This window comes from Neltuma alba, unplaced genomic scaffold (assembly GCF_004799145.2).
Source record: "Neltuma alba isolate B1F8T4 unplaced genomic scaffold, ASM479914v2 tig00013437_pilon, whole genome shotgun sequence".
In the NCBI taxonomy this organism is placed as follows: Eukaryota; Viridiplantae; Streptophyta; class Magnoliopsida; order Fabales; family Fabaceae; genus Neltuma; species Neltuma alba.
In genome coordinates this window covers 129,808-143,254 of record NW_021637684.1, presented here as the reverse complement: position 1 = coordinate 143,254, position 13,447 = coordinate 129,808, and the positions used below count along the sequence as shown (strand labels likewise).

At 35.3% G+C, this 13,447-nt stretch overlaps 1 protein-coding gene across 1 annotated transcript; it reads left to right on the top strand.

Annotated features, from left to right (window-relative positions):
- Positions 1-116: 116 nt before the first annotated feature.
- Positions 117-12,221, top strand: LOC114737403 (scopoletin glucosyltransferase-like). The gene is made up of 2 exons (XM_028925327.1): positions 117-1,610; positions 12,098-12,221. Exons 1-2 carry the CDS (start codon positions 188-190, stop codon positions 12,157-12,159), a joined length of 1,485 nt encoding a protein of 494 aa, XP_028781160.1. The 5' UTR covers positions 117-187; the 3' UTR covers positions 12,160-12,221.
- Positions 12,222-13,447: the final 1,226 nt, after the last annotated feature.

The window sequence follows — 13,447 nt, the reverse complement described above, 5'->3', positions numbered from 1 at the left end:
CGTGAGGATCCCTGTAGCAAGCACATCTACGTATCAGATATTAAACTGATATAACAGTGGGCGCTTCTTTAACCTGCCTTCGGCTTGATTATATTTTTTCTTCCCCATCATCGTCTTCCTCAGATTTTCCCACCGCCATTATCAGTCTGGAAAAGAAATTAAAACCTGTAAAGCCAGAAGCAAAAAGATGGCCGGTGAAAACCAGAAATACCAGCTCCACATATTCTTCTTCCCTTTCCTCGCTCAGGGCCACATGATACCCACTATTGATATGGCTAAGATTTTCGCTAGCAGAGGCATCAGAGCCACCATTATCGCTACCCCTTTCAACCTTCCACTCATCTCCAGATCCATACAAGAATCCGTCGCTCTTGGCCTCCCCATCAACCTCGTACCCATCAAATTCTCATGCCAAGAACTTGGCTTGCCAGAAGGCTGTGAAAATGCCGATGCCATCTCATCCCCATCACTGTTTCATATCTTCTTCAAAGCAACGACGATGCTTCAAGAGCCTCTTGAGCAGCTCTTGCAAGAACACCACCCAGATTGCCTCGTTGCCGGTTCGTTCTTCCCGTGGGCCACTGATTCTGCAGCCAAATTTGGGATTCCGAGGATAGTGTTTCGTGGGACTGGGTTTTTCCCCTTGTGTGTGATTGAATCTATAAGCCGCCACCAACCTTACAAGGATGTCCTGTCAGATTCAGACCCGTTTGTGATCCCTAATCTGCCAGGAATCGAGATTGAAATGACAAGGATGCTTTTGCCTACTTACATCATCACCGATGACGATACTCTCTTTACGAGATTGTTTAAAGCCGCAGAGGAATCAGAGGTGAAGAGCTTCGGAGTGGTGGTGAATAGCTTCTACGAACTGGAGGGGATATATGCAGACCATTATAAGAAAGCACTTGGAAGAAAAGCATGGCATATAGGCCCCGTTTCTCTCTGCAACAGAGAAAACAAAGAAAAATCATACAGAGGAAAGCAGGCTTCCATGGATGCACAGGACTGCTTGAAGTGGCTCGACTCCAAGAAACCCCACTCAGTTCTCTACATCTGCTTCGGAAGTAGATCGGACTTCACCGAAAATCAGCTCAGAGAAATAGCCATGGGTCTGGAAGCTTCTGGACAGAACTTCATCTGGGTTGTGAGGGAAAGCAAGAAGGACAAGGAAGAAGAAGGAGATAGAGATCGAGATCGAGATCAAGACCAAGGGTGGCTCCCAGAAGGATTTGAGAAGAGAATGGAAGGCAAGGGGCTGATCATCAGAGGGTGGGCCCCACAAGTGTTGATTCTGGATCATGAATCCACCGGTGGGTTCGTGACGCACTGCGGGTGGAATTCAACACTGGAAGGAGTGAGCGCAGGAGTACCAATGGTGACGTGGCCTGTGTCTGCAGAACAATTTTACAATGAGAAGTTAATCACAGAAGTGCTGAGGATTGGGGTGGCAGTGGGCGTTAAGAAATGGGTTCCTCTGGTAGGGGATCATATAGAGAAGGAGGCGATTGTGAAGGCAGTGAAAGAGATCACGGAAGGAGATGAAGCAGAGGAAATAAGAAACAGAGCGAAGAAACTTGCGCGGATGGCGAGGGAGGCTGTGGAGGAAGGTGGGTCTTCTCACTCTGACTTGAATTCTCTTATCGAAGAGCTTGTGGGTCTTGCAAATTGAACGGTCCTGTGTTTTTGTCTCTCAATTTTCACCTGATAATAAAGTTCCTTTGAGGCTTTGACTTGCTGTACTTTTAATGATACAATTAAGTCTTTTAATTCTACTAATGATGTATTGATCCAGTGGAATGGACAAATCGTTGGCATAGTGAAGAATCAAAATGTAAATCCCTATTAAAAAAGATGTGTAGTGTTTTAAATGGTACTCGTTCGATTCTTAATATAGAATATAATTGTTAAATTGATCTTGATTCTAAATATAAGATCTATTTATTATATTTATCAGTTTTTTCTAAATTACCTTTATAGATCTCTCTCAACATAGTCAAGTAGAAGAGGGAAATAATATTAAGAAAGACGATTATGGTGTTTTAGAAAAAACATGTTATATTTTGTATAATTAACTAACTTGTCTAATTTTTTAATCTAATCAAATTAATTAAATAGCTCTTATATTAAAGATTAGAGGAGTATTAAGTTCAATAAGAGGATATACTACTTTTTTTTTTTTCCCGGTCAAAGAGGATATACTACTTGACTTCATTAATCCATACAAATGCACCAATAATTTCTTTGAAAATTCAGCTCAACATTACTCTCAAGCTCCACTGTCCCTTGCAAACTAAAGCCAATATTATCGTCATTTTTGCAGACTTTCTTCCATTATTCATGTTTTAAAAAAAATTTCTTCCAACATCACCGCCAATTTTAAAATATGCCTTTATTTTTTACCGGAAAATATACCTTTTATATGTTTAGATAACAATACATTTATATATATATATATATACACCCCCCTAAAATTCTATTTTATTAACATTACATCAAACTATACTCAAGATGACTTATTGACAATGTGCAACGCACGCGCGAGAAAAAAAGCCCAAGTAAATCACTGCTAGAAAGGTTTTATAGTAGTGAATATAGAACTATAGAACAATAAAAATGAGACTACCAACTGCTTGTTGGATACAATTACCGTTAATTTGGACGGGAACTAAATTAGAAACGAAAAATTAAAAAGAAAAACTATCAAAACTAATACTCCTGCTGTCCTTAATATAAAATCTAATAGTTGAGCTGATTTTGGTCCTAAATATAAGACCTACTACCTCCGGTCCTTATTATAAGACCCCGTTTGACTTTTTGTTTGGTCCTAATTATAAGACCCCAATCCATTTTGTCTCTCATATTTATACATTTTTTTCCAAGATAATCCTTCTAATAATGATAGTTCTAGCCAATATATTTAATTAGCAAGGATATTTTAAGAATGACAACACTTATTTATTACAAATAACTAACTTAACTTACTTCCTTAATCTCCTCAAATAAGTCAACTGGGTCTTATAATTAGGACCGGAGGTAGTATTTCTTATATTTATTTATTTTTCTAAATTACCTTTATGGATACTCCCCTAGCTATAATCAAATAAAAGAGGGAAGAAATTAAGATATTAAAGAAGATGATGATAGTATTTTGAAAAAAAATGTCATATTTCTTACAATTAACCAATTTATATAATTTTTTTAATCTAATCAAATTAGTTAAATAGGTTTTATATTAAGAACTCAAAGAGTAAAACCTTTTACTATATTTAAAAGTTTTCTTCTATAATATTGTCCGGCTCATTTTTCTTCATCCAATCTAGCCGTAGCGTCTGGAGCAATATACATAAGATCAATATCAGCTTTTTAATTAAATCTTGTATTGAGTACGGGAGAAATTTGATTTTGTCCCGATCTTTTTGGTCGATGAAACTTCTGTTCTTGTCTCAGATGATGATAGTCTCTTTTAGCCCACAGGGTCGCTCAAAAAATAAACAGAGGCGTGCCGATTAGAAAAGCCGTCCATAGCCAAACCAACAATAATTCTAACGTTAATTATTATTTAATCAAATAAAATTGTTCTGGTAAAAAAGGGATGGCTGGGATAGGAAATATTCAAGAGTATATTCACGTTCATTCTTGTGCGGGTCCTACTAGGGCCGCAAAAGTCAAAACTTGACGCTGACCATGCCCAGATGGTGGTCCCACTAACCAACGCCCCTTGTCAGTTAAATAATAATTAGCCGTGCTATTGTACTTTTTTTATAGTTCAGATATAAAATATTTTTTTTTTATAATTTTATTTAGAGAGAATTAATGAGATCCCAAAAAAAAAAAAACAATTAAAAAATAAATCTCAAAAACTGTCATTTTTACTATAAAACTTGTCATTATAAATTGTTGAGATTGTTATTAAGATATTTTGAAATTTATTTCTCTTATGTGGGATTTGATTGTAATTCCTCTTTTTATTCATATTTTGGGTTAAAATGTACTTCTGATTTTTTAACTTCACACCAGATTTTATTTTAGTCCTTAAATTCTAAATCTTCTAGCTATAACTAAATTAATTTATTAACAAAAAAAGTTTGGAAGCAAGATTTAAAAAGTTGACATATAAAATTATATTAACAATGACTAGCGCAAAAAGTCAATTAAAATTAATAGTGTTAAAATTAGAAGACTAAAAAGATATTTTTATAAACTAAGAAACCAAACTAAAACATAGTATAAAGTCTTGAGCTAAAAGATATATTTTTATCAATATACTACTGCTGGTTTTTAATATAAGAGCTAATTTACTAATTTAAACAGATTAAAAAAATAATTAAATTAGTTATTTATAATAAATAAATACTATTTTTTTAAAATATTCTTGTTAATCAAATATATTAGTTAAAACTACTATTATTACAAAACTATCTTTAAAAAGATAAATAAATATTAGAGACAAAATAAATTAAAATTTTATATTTAAAATCAAAATAAAAAAACAAATAAATTTTTATATTAAACACGAAAAATAGTATCATATTAACTCAATTCCTTAGGCGTACGTAACATTTTAAATATCTATCAGAGTTGAGGTACCTAGGATAAGATAGGAAAATCAGCATATCCTGAACTTAAAGAAGATTAGCTGGCCTGGCCGTGTCTTCTTTTGCCTTTTAACTTCTTTTTTCCCCCCAAATTTTGAAGCAAAAAGAAGATTTCCTCCGACTCATCGACGGGGTCACTGAGGCTAAGCATCCTCAAAATCATCAAATTATAATGCTTATTTTTTGAATTAAAAGTTTAAGTGAGTTAGATTTCAAAAATTCATCAAATCACAATATGTCTTTAATTCAAAAATGCTTATAAAATAACTATAAATTGTCTGCAAATAAAATCTTTATAGTAATTATAGAATTTAAACTTACAACATTTAAGTTATACTGTTAATTTTCAAGACGCTTTATAAAAAATATATTACTTCCGATTTTAATTATAAGATCTTATTTATAAATTATAAATAAAATTTTATAATTAGTATGGGAAGTAATATTAATTTTGCTGGGCTAGTGAATGTTGGAATTAGTTTTTTAAAAACGATTTTAATTATATATTGAACTAGATGGTGCTGTCCCCTGCGTTGCACGGGGAGCAATTACTTTAAATGAGAACCTCGCCTAAAATAATGTCTCTTTACACTTTAAAAAAAAAAAAATCGAAGTGTTAACGCTACAACCATTGAAAAAACATAGGACTGCTATTGAAAAAACTGAGTTCCCTCTCTCTTGTACTATCGTGCGGTTCAAGCTTTTCTTTTATGGCGATGCTTCCACTTAACATTTGGAGAGCATTTTATTTGCAATTCTCTAAGTATCTCCCAATAGATTAAATTGGTATTTGGCTCTCTCTGTTTTTTTCCCCCCTCTCTAACCACGTCCCACCATTTTGCTTTAACGTATTGGTGAAAATATCTGATATTGTAATTAGAATGAATATCATTACTTAGTAAGGGGGAAAAAAATATCTATTGGGCCTATAATCCACAACATATGACGAAAATATCTAAAGCTAATAAATGCGTAATTTCCAGATGCTTTTCATAGTGCTTAATTTATTGTTTACTAATATTATTATTTGATACAAAGAAAGTCACCAGAATCACCATGCGTTATTAAATGCCATGTCCAATCTATTTAACGGTCTTTATTCAGTACTCATCATAACAATGAATACTATGTGCTTATCACTATAATACAATTTAAACCATTCAAAATCTAATACGGATGATTCAGATTTAAAATTTTTAATATATAATTTTTTTACTGGTAAATTTATTTTTTAAAGATATCTTAGTTATGATATTATATTTACTTAAAATTAAAATTCTGTATCTATTAAAACAAAAAGTTGATTAAAATATATAAAAAACTTAAATTCAGTATGAACCATGTAAAATCGATCTGAATTGTTCAAATTGTGATGAGCATGGAATGCTCATCACAACAATGTGCTCGGCTACCTGGCGGGGATGGATTTTTGGAAGGGGGAAGAACAGAAGAAAACCAGGGCAATAATGTCTTTTTACTAATTTTTGTTTGGGTTGGGTCTTACCTATTTTTTTCTTCATCCCATCCCAGACCAAACATAATATTAAAACTTAATACCAACTCCAATCCCATGCCCATTCCCATTCCCATTCCCATTCCCATTCCCATTCCCATTCCCATTCCCAACTCCGTTCCCAATCCCTTAAACTTTAATACCTAGTATCAAACATGACCTTAGTGTTTTCATGGCAGGTTAGTTTATTACTTTGTTGGATAAACTACAGGATATTGATTGAAGAGGCTACATCTATGAATTGAATATGGAATAAAAATGCAACCACATAGAGAGAGAGATAGTCATAGTTGAAGTATGTCTGTACTCCAGGAAATAAGCTGATTCTAGGAAAAGAAATATGTTTGAGGGATGCTTAACCTAAACAACGTTATGCTGGATTATCCACATGGAAACTAAAACTTTGGCCAAAAAAAAAAAGAAGAAGGGAAGCTACGACATATAAAAAATGATTTCGTGATTGCATGACTTCCGGCAGCATAAGCATTCTTTTATCTTTGCATTTGCCTATAACCATTGGACAACAAAGTGTTTTCATAAGTAAGCATCCTTTTATCCATTTGGTAATAAGTTGTTGGGGGTCCTTAAATTGACATGGCAGCATTAGTTTTAAATATGGTCTTGTGATTTTTAACTGAAGAATCAACCCATGCAGCTTTTCTCTTACGCAACTGTCACTATTAATCTTTTATTTCTTCAGTGACAACAGCTATAATATAGCCGAAGGACCAGATGCTTACAAACAACAAACAACCAACATGATCTTAACTTCTATTTTTTTAGATGAAAATCTTACACTACTAATATTATATATTCTATGTTTTATGTTAAACATGAAAACGCTGAAGTTTTATGAACATAAACATTGTTATTGTTAATGGAAGGTTTTTTTTATGCGCAGAAATCCTGCATCTGATTATGATTTATTATTATACTACAAATAACAATGTTTATATGATCACATATGATTATGTTCATGTATATGAAACCATACATGTTGCCATGTTAGTGAGTTACTTGAAGTAATTGTCGCAAAGGTTTCCTTGGCGAGTTGTATAGTCTTAAAAAAGCCTTGGTAACAAAGAAATATATTGTTTCATTAGTGAGTTGTAGCTTTGAAAAAATCTCACTCATTAAATTTGACGCATAAACATTGCCATTGTTAGTGTCCACATCAAGGGAGCAAATTAATATTCTCAAAGTACTACTTGGCCGTAACAGCGAGGAGTTAATATCTCATTTCCATATCTGAAGTAATCATTAGCTTCACTTATAATTGTGTGCCCTAATCGGATGTCTTGGCAAATGATCTTTTCATTGTCTATATTTTATAGCAGAGATATGTTTCGCACTTTCAAATTGATTCTGCAATTGAGTGGGAATTAAGGGAATAAAGGTTAAGTGAATAACTCTCTTATCATATGTAATTTTAAACTTTTGACTTGCAGCTCTTGGACTTTTCTTTGTGATAAAGGATGAATAGATTTTCCTTGTCAAGTTAACTTTTTCAGAAGTTTTGACCGGTTTCATTAGAGACAAATTTTACAGCCTGCACCGCACTTTTGCCGGGCAATTTTGCATTACCAAAAGTTATCTACATACGAAGCTCTGTAGCACTTACAAGTCATTAGTTTAGAATTTAATTATTCATAGGATAAACCACCACGGTCCATATTATGCATTCTAAGCAAAGGTCAGAGTACGCGTCCAAAAATCTGCACAACATCTAACATCTTCCAATGCAGTATGTCAACTGATTGAAAAATCCACCCCCATGAACCTTTTTACTACTTGACATCCTATCCCGTCTTATTCCATGAACCATCGCACTAAATCTTAAACGTGAATCAGCATTTCAAAGTATATTATGTTGATCATCACAAAAAGTCAAAAAAAACATTCAAATGCTAAATAATAAAAGACTTTGGAGCATCCTTTGCATTTCGTGGCTCGGGAAGTTCTGCAGACATACACATTAGTTAATAGTATCAAAAATATTCTATAGATATAGATGAAATTAACAGTTGGATTTCCATAGCACAACGTATAAAGTACAAGGTTTACATTTGACTTTGATTTTTATTTGCAACAGGATGCCCCTCTTGGGTGGAAGAGAAATACATGTTCAATTTCATTTTTTCTGGAAAATGACGTGCTCTGTCTTTCTTTCACCTATGTGAATTGATTTCGTCTTTTGCGTAGATCCTTACAATTGGACAGAGAATATAGAAAAACCCCATCAATTAATTTTGATATATTGTTTCAAATGCCAAATCAACAAAAACAGGTAAAATGAGAAGAGGAATGAGAAATACTTCTTGAGGTTTGGACAAAGCTTCTTGACTTGGAAAAGATAACAACACTTGCACTTGCATTGAAGAAAGCCCTTGGATCGAATGAAGGTCTAGTCTGTGGGACCATAATTGTTGACATGAAGTAGAAGCATTTTGTCTTCCTTTCTTTGATAGTGATCCTTATTCACTTGCAAAAATTTCATACATCTCCCTCTCTCTGCTATGTCCCTTGATCCTACTGATAACATGTTCAAGGATGGAGAACCTAGAGAGAGTTGGTAGCCACAACACTGAATCTGGTTGGGAAAAAGATGAAATTTTGGCAACATGAGAAAAAACGATAGCTGAAATATTGCTGAAATGAAGAAATATAAAATGGAGATAGAGGATTACAATATAAATGTACAATCGCTATTATCTCGTAGATTCGCTGCCCTCTTTAATCTCCATACTTGTGAAAAGAAGGGGGAATGTCATGAAGTGGAAACATCCACCATCCCTTTTCAAACGAACCTGAAGGCAAATGCTGCGGGTATGAAGGTCAAGATATAATGTAAGAAGAAGAGGAAAAATAATCATAAAAGAAAGAAGCCAAAAGCACTGCAAGCTGACTTTATCCGTCATATCCTCAGTGATTTCTCTCTACTGTCGCATCCTCGCCTAAAAAGAATCACCGCCGATTCCTCTCATCTCTGCCTCCCAACTATCATGGCCATCGTGATCATGGCTTCTTCTTCGTCGTCGCCAAGGCTGCTAGATCTCCCTACCATCCTTACTGAGAAATGAAAAAGAAGAATGCGATGGAATAGAGAGGGCGAGGACCAGTGTGTAGCCCTCACTTCTGTCACTCACCTTCCTATAGCCATGATCTCCTCGTCTCTGCTTCCCCAGTGTCATTGCCATTCTCATCAGTGCCTCTCTGCTATTGTCATGGTCACCAGATCTCCCCACCATCTTCAGTGTTTAGCTCCTCATTAGTAAAGACGTAGACTGAAGAAGAGACCAATGAAGAAAATATGAGTGAGGCGGTTTGAAAAAGAAATTGACGGTTGAAGGCTGGGAAAGAGGATATGGGGGAGTTGAGAAGTGAGCCGTATGAGAAAGAGAGAATGTGTGATGCCGAAGAAATAGAAAGGACAAGACAGTGTTGACAGGATTCACAAATGGGGAAGATTCAAATTTCAAAATATAAGAAATGAGGCGGGATTTGAAATTCAAAATATAGTCTTTGCACGCAACCATTTATATGAGCCACATGACACAGAGCCCGATAGGCTATTATTAAGCCAAAAATTCCTTATGAACAGTAAAATGAGTCTGAAGCCAAAAAATAAGCCATTTGAGCCGTGGCTTGAGTGGAATAGTATTAATAGATATATTGATTCTGCAACTATCCAAGTTTAACATTTTTACGTTTTCAGTTAATAAAATCGTGTCAACTCGCTCTTAAAATCGTGTTAAATTTTTAGATTTGATTATATTTAATAACTTTATATATGAATCTTATAAAAATTTCTTTATTGAATGTGATAAATTATAAATATGTATGGATATAATTTCAATTATTTAAATTTAAAATATATTTAAATAAAATTGTTTTTCTTTTTTATATATTAATGATTTAATTATATATTTTTAATACTAATTTATTAATAAAAATAAACTCTTATAAATTCATAATTTGAGTTTACGATATGAATTTATATATTATTATAACTTTATTTAAAGACGAGCTATAGTTATCCTCCTTTTCCTTTGGCAGTGAATCCGCCGCTTTCACCGAATGATGTGTGGAGACACGTGGCACAATTAGATCCATACGATTAAGTCAATGGCGCAAGTGCAAAGCAAAGTTGGTGACAAATTAGGGAAACAGAGAATTCACCCAGTACTGTTCCAGGCTTGTTTCAGAGATCCGTCGGTGTACGTGTAATCTGGAATTTTTTTTTGCATTAAATATATTCCTTTTTGCAATTTAGATTAAAAGAATACAGAGGGTTAATTAACGCATGGGATTGGGTGGCGGGGTCCATCAATTCTTAACCTCACCAAAGGCAAACAAAACTGAAAAGCATTGGTCGTACTTTCTCAACTTTTAATTGGCTCTAGTCCTCTGCCACTTGGCACTTGACTTAGTCAATCATAGTGGGCAGTTCTTTAATCTGCCTTCAGTTTGATTATATATCTTCTTTCCCATCATCGTCTTCCTCAGATTTTCCCACCGCCATTATCAGTCTGGAAAAGAATTAAAACTTGTGAACCCAGAAGCAAAAAGATGGCCAGTGAAAACCAGAAACACCAACTCCACATATTCTTCTTCCCTTTCCTCGCTCAGGGCCACATGATACCCACTGTTGATATGGCTAAGATTTTCGCTAGCAGAGGCATCAGAGCCACCATTATCGCTACCCCTTTCAACCTTCCACTCATCTCCAGATCCATACAAGAATCCGTCGCTCTTGGCCTCCCCATCAACCTCGTACCCATCAAATTCTCATGCCAAGAACTTGGCTTGCCAGAAGGCTGTGAAAATGCCGATGCGATCTCATCCCCATCACTGTTTCATATCTACTTCAAAGCAACGACGATGCTTCAAGAGCCTCTTGAGCAGCTCTTGCAAGAACACCACCCAGATTGCCTCGTTGCCGGTTCGTTCTTCCCGTGGGCCACTGATTCTGCAGCCAAATTTGGGATTCCGAGGATTGTGTTTCATGGGACCGGGGTTTTCCCTTTGTGTGTTATGGAATCTATAAGCCGCCACCAACCTTACAAGGATGTTGCGTCAGATTCAGACCCGTTTGTGATTCCTAATCTGCCAGGAATCGAGATTCAAATGACAAGGATGGCTTTGTCTACTTACAGCATCACCGATGAAGATACTTTCTTTACGAGATTGTTTAAAGCCGCAAAGGAATCAGAGGTAAAGAGCTTCGGAGTGGTGGTGAATAGCTTCTACAAACTGGAGGGGATATATGCAGACCATTATAAGAAAGCACTTGGAAGAAAAGCATGGCATATAGGCCCTCTTTCTCTCTGCAACAGAGACAACAAAGAAAAATCATACAGAGGAAAGCAAGCTTCCATGGATGCACAGGACTGCTTGAAGTGGCTCGACTCCAAGAAACCCCACTCAGTTCTCTACATCTGCTTCGGAAGTAGATCAGACTTCACCGAAAATCAGCTCAGAGAAATAGCCTTGTGTCTAGAAGCTTCTGGACAGAATTTCATTTGGGTTGTGAGGGAAAGCAAGAAGGACAAAGAAGAAGAAGGAGATAGAGATCTAGATCAAGATCAAGGGTGGCTCCCAGAAGGATTCGAGAAGAGAATGGAAGGCAAGGGGCTGATCATCAGAGGGTGGGCCCCACAAGTGTTGATTCTGGATCATGAATCCACGGGTGGGTTCGTGACGCACTGCGGGTGGAATTCAACACTGGAAGGAGTGAGCGCAGGAGTACCAATGGTGACGTGGCCTGTGTCTGCAGAACAATTTTACAATGAGAAGTTAATCACAGAAGTGCTGAGGATTGGGGTGGCAGTGGGTGTTAAGAAATGGGTTCCTCTGGTAGGGGATTACATAGAGAAAGAGGCGATTGTGAAGGCAGTGAAAGCGATAATGGAAGGAGAAGAAGCAGAGGAAATGAGAAACAGAGCGAAGAAACTTGCGGGGATGGCGAGGGAGGCAGTGGAGGAAGGAGGATCTTCTCACTCTGACTTGAATTCTCTCATCGAAGAGCTTGCTGATCTCTCAAAATGAACGACACTGCGTTTTGTCTTTCGATTTGCACCTAATAATGGAGTTCCTCTTAGGCCTTGACTTGCTGTACTTTTAATGATATAATTAGGGCACTGTGAAAAATGTTTCTCAGATATATTTTTTCATAAACCCAAATAAACACCTCTACATATTTGTTTCATATATTGTAAAAATATTTTTAAAATCATAATTTTGATTTCATCCAAATACCTAGTAAATCTTTTAATTCTACTAATAAGCTTTAGATCTAATGGGATGGACAAATAGATATTATTGTGAAGAATCAAAATTTAAATCTTTATTAATAAGAATATTAGGAAAGATATCTACATTTAATTGGTAACAATGCTTGAATAGTATATTGACTTCCTGTGTAGAAAAAATTTAAATCATTTATTTTATTCTTAATATCTCCGTAAAATCCTGGGAAGGTCTTGCATGTCTACCTGATTTTCGTGAGGTGGAATTTAAGAAAACATGAATGAGGTTGGCCACGAAATAGTATCCCCTTTCGTGGAACTTGGAAATTTTCATGAAATCTGCTATAAGGAGACACCTTAAGGGGTGGGTAAGTCCTGGCACGATCCCAGTAAGATTGGAGCAAGTGCAGACAAATCTTGTCACGGTCCGGGCATGATTGGCACAAGTCTGGGCTATTTGATTTCATTAATCCATATAAATGCACCGATGATTTCTTGAAAAATTCAGCTCAACATTACCCTCACTGAAGCCAATATTATCGTCATTTTTACAAACTTTCTTCCATTATTCATGTAAAAATAAAAATAAAAAATTCTTCGAACTTCATCGCCAATTTTAAAGTATACCTTTTATATGTTTAGGTAACAATACATTTATAGATATACGCATAAAATTCAATTTTATTAACATTACATCAAACTATACTCAAGATGACTTATTAACAATGTGCAACACACGCACGAGAGAAAAAAAGGGCCCAGGTAAATCGGTACTAGAAAATTTTTCTAGTAGTTAATATAGAACTATAGAACTATAAAAAAGAGATTACCAACTGCTTGTTGGATACAATTACCGTTAATTTGAGCGAGAACAAAATTAGAAACAAAAAATTAAAAAGAAAAACTATCAAAACTGTTTACTATATTTAAAAGTTTTCTTTTATAATATTCTCTGGCTCGTTTTTCTTCATCCAATCTGGCCTTAGAATCTGAAACAATCAGTTCCCTAATCAAATCCGACATTAAGTAGTCGAGAAATATGATTTTGTCCTGATCTTTTTGGTCGCTGACACTTTTGTTCTTGTCTC

What these genes read in the sequence shown, in the direction of transcription:
- LOC114737403 (XM_028925327.1), top strand. Translation starts at nt 188, where the DNA reads ATGGCCGGTGAAAACCAGAAATACCAGCTCCACATATTCTTCTTCCCT. An exon ending in GAGGGAGGCTGTGGAGGAAG is followed by an intron (nt 1,611 to 12,097) that starts GTGGGTCTTCTC and finishes CAGTGGAGGAAG; the next exon opens with GAGGATCTTCTCACTCTGAC.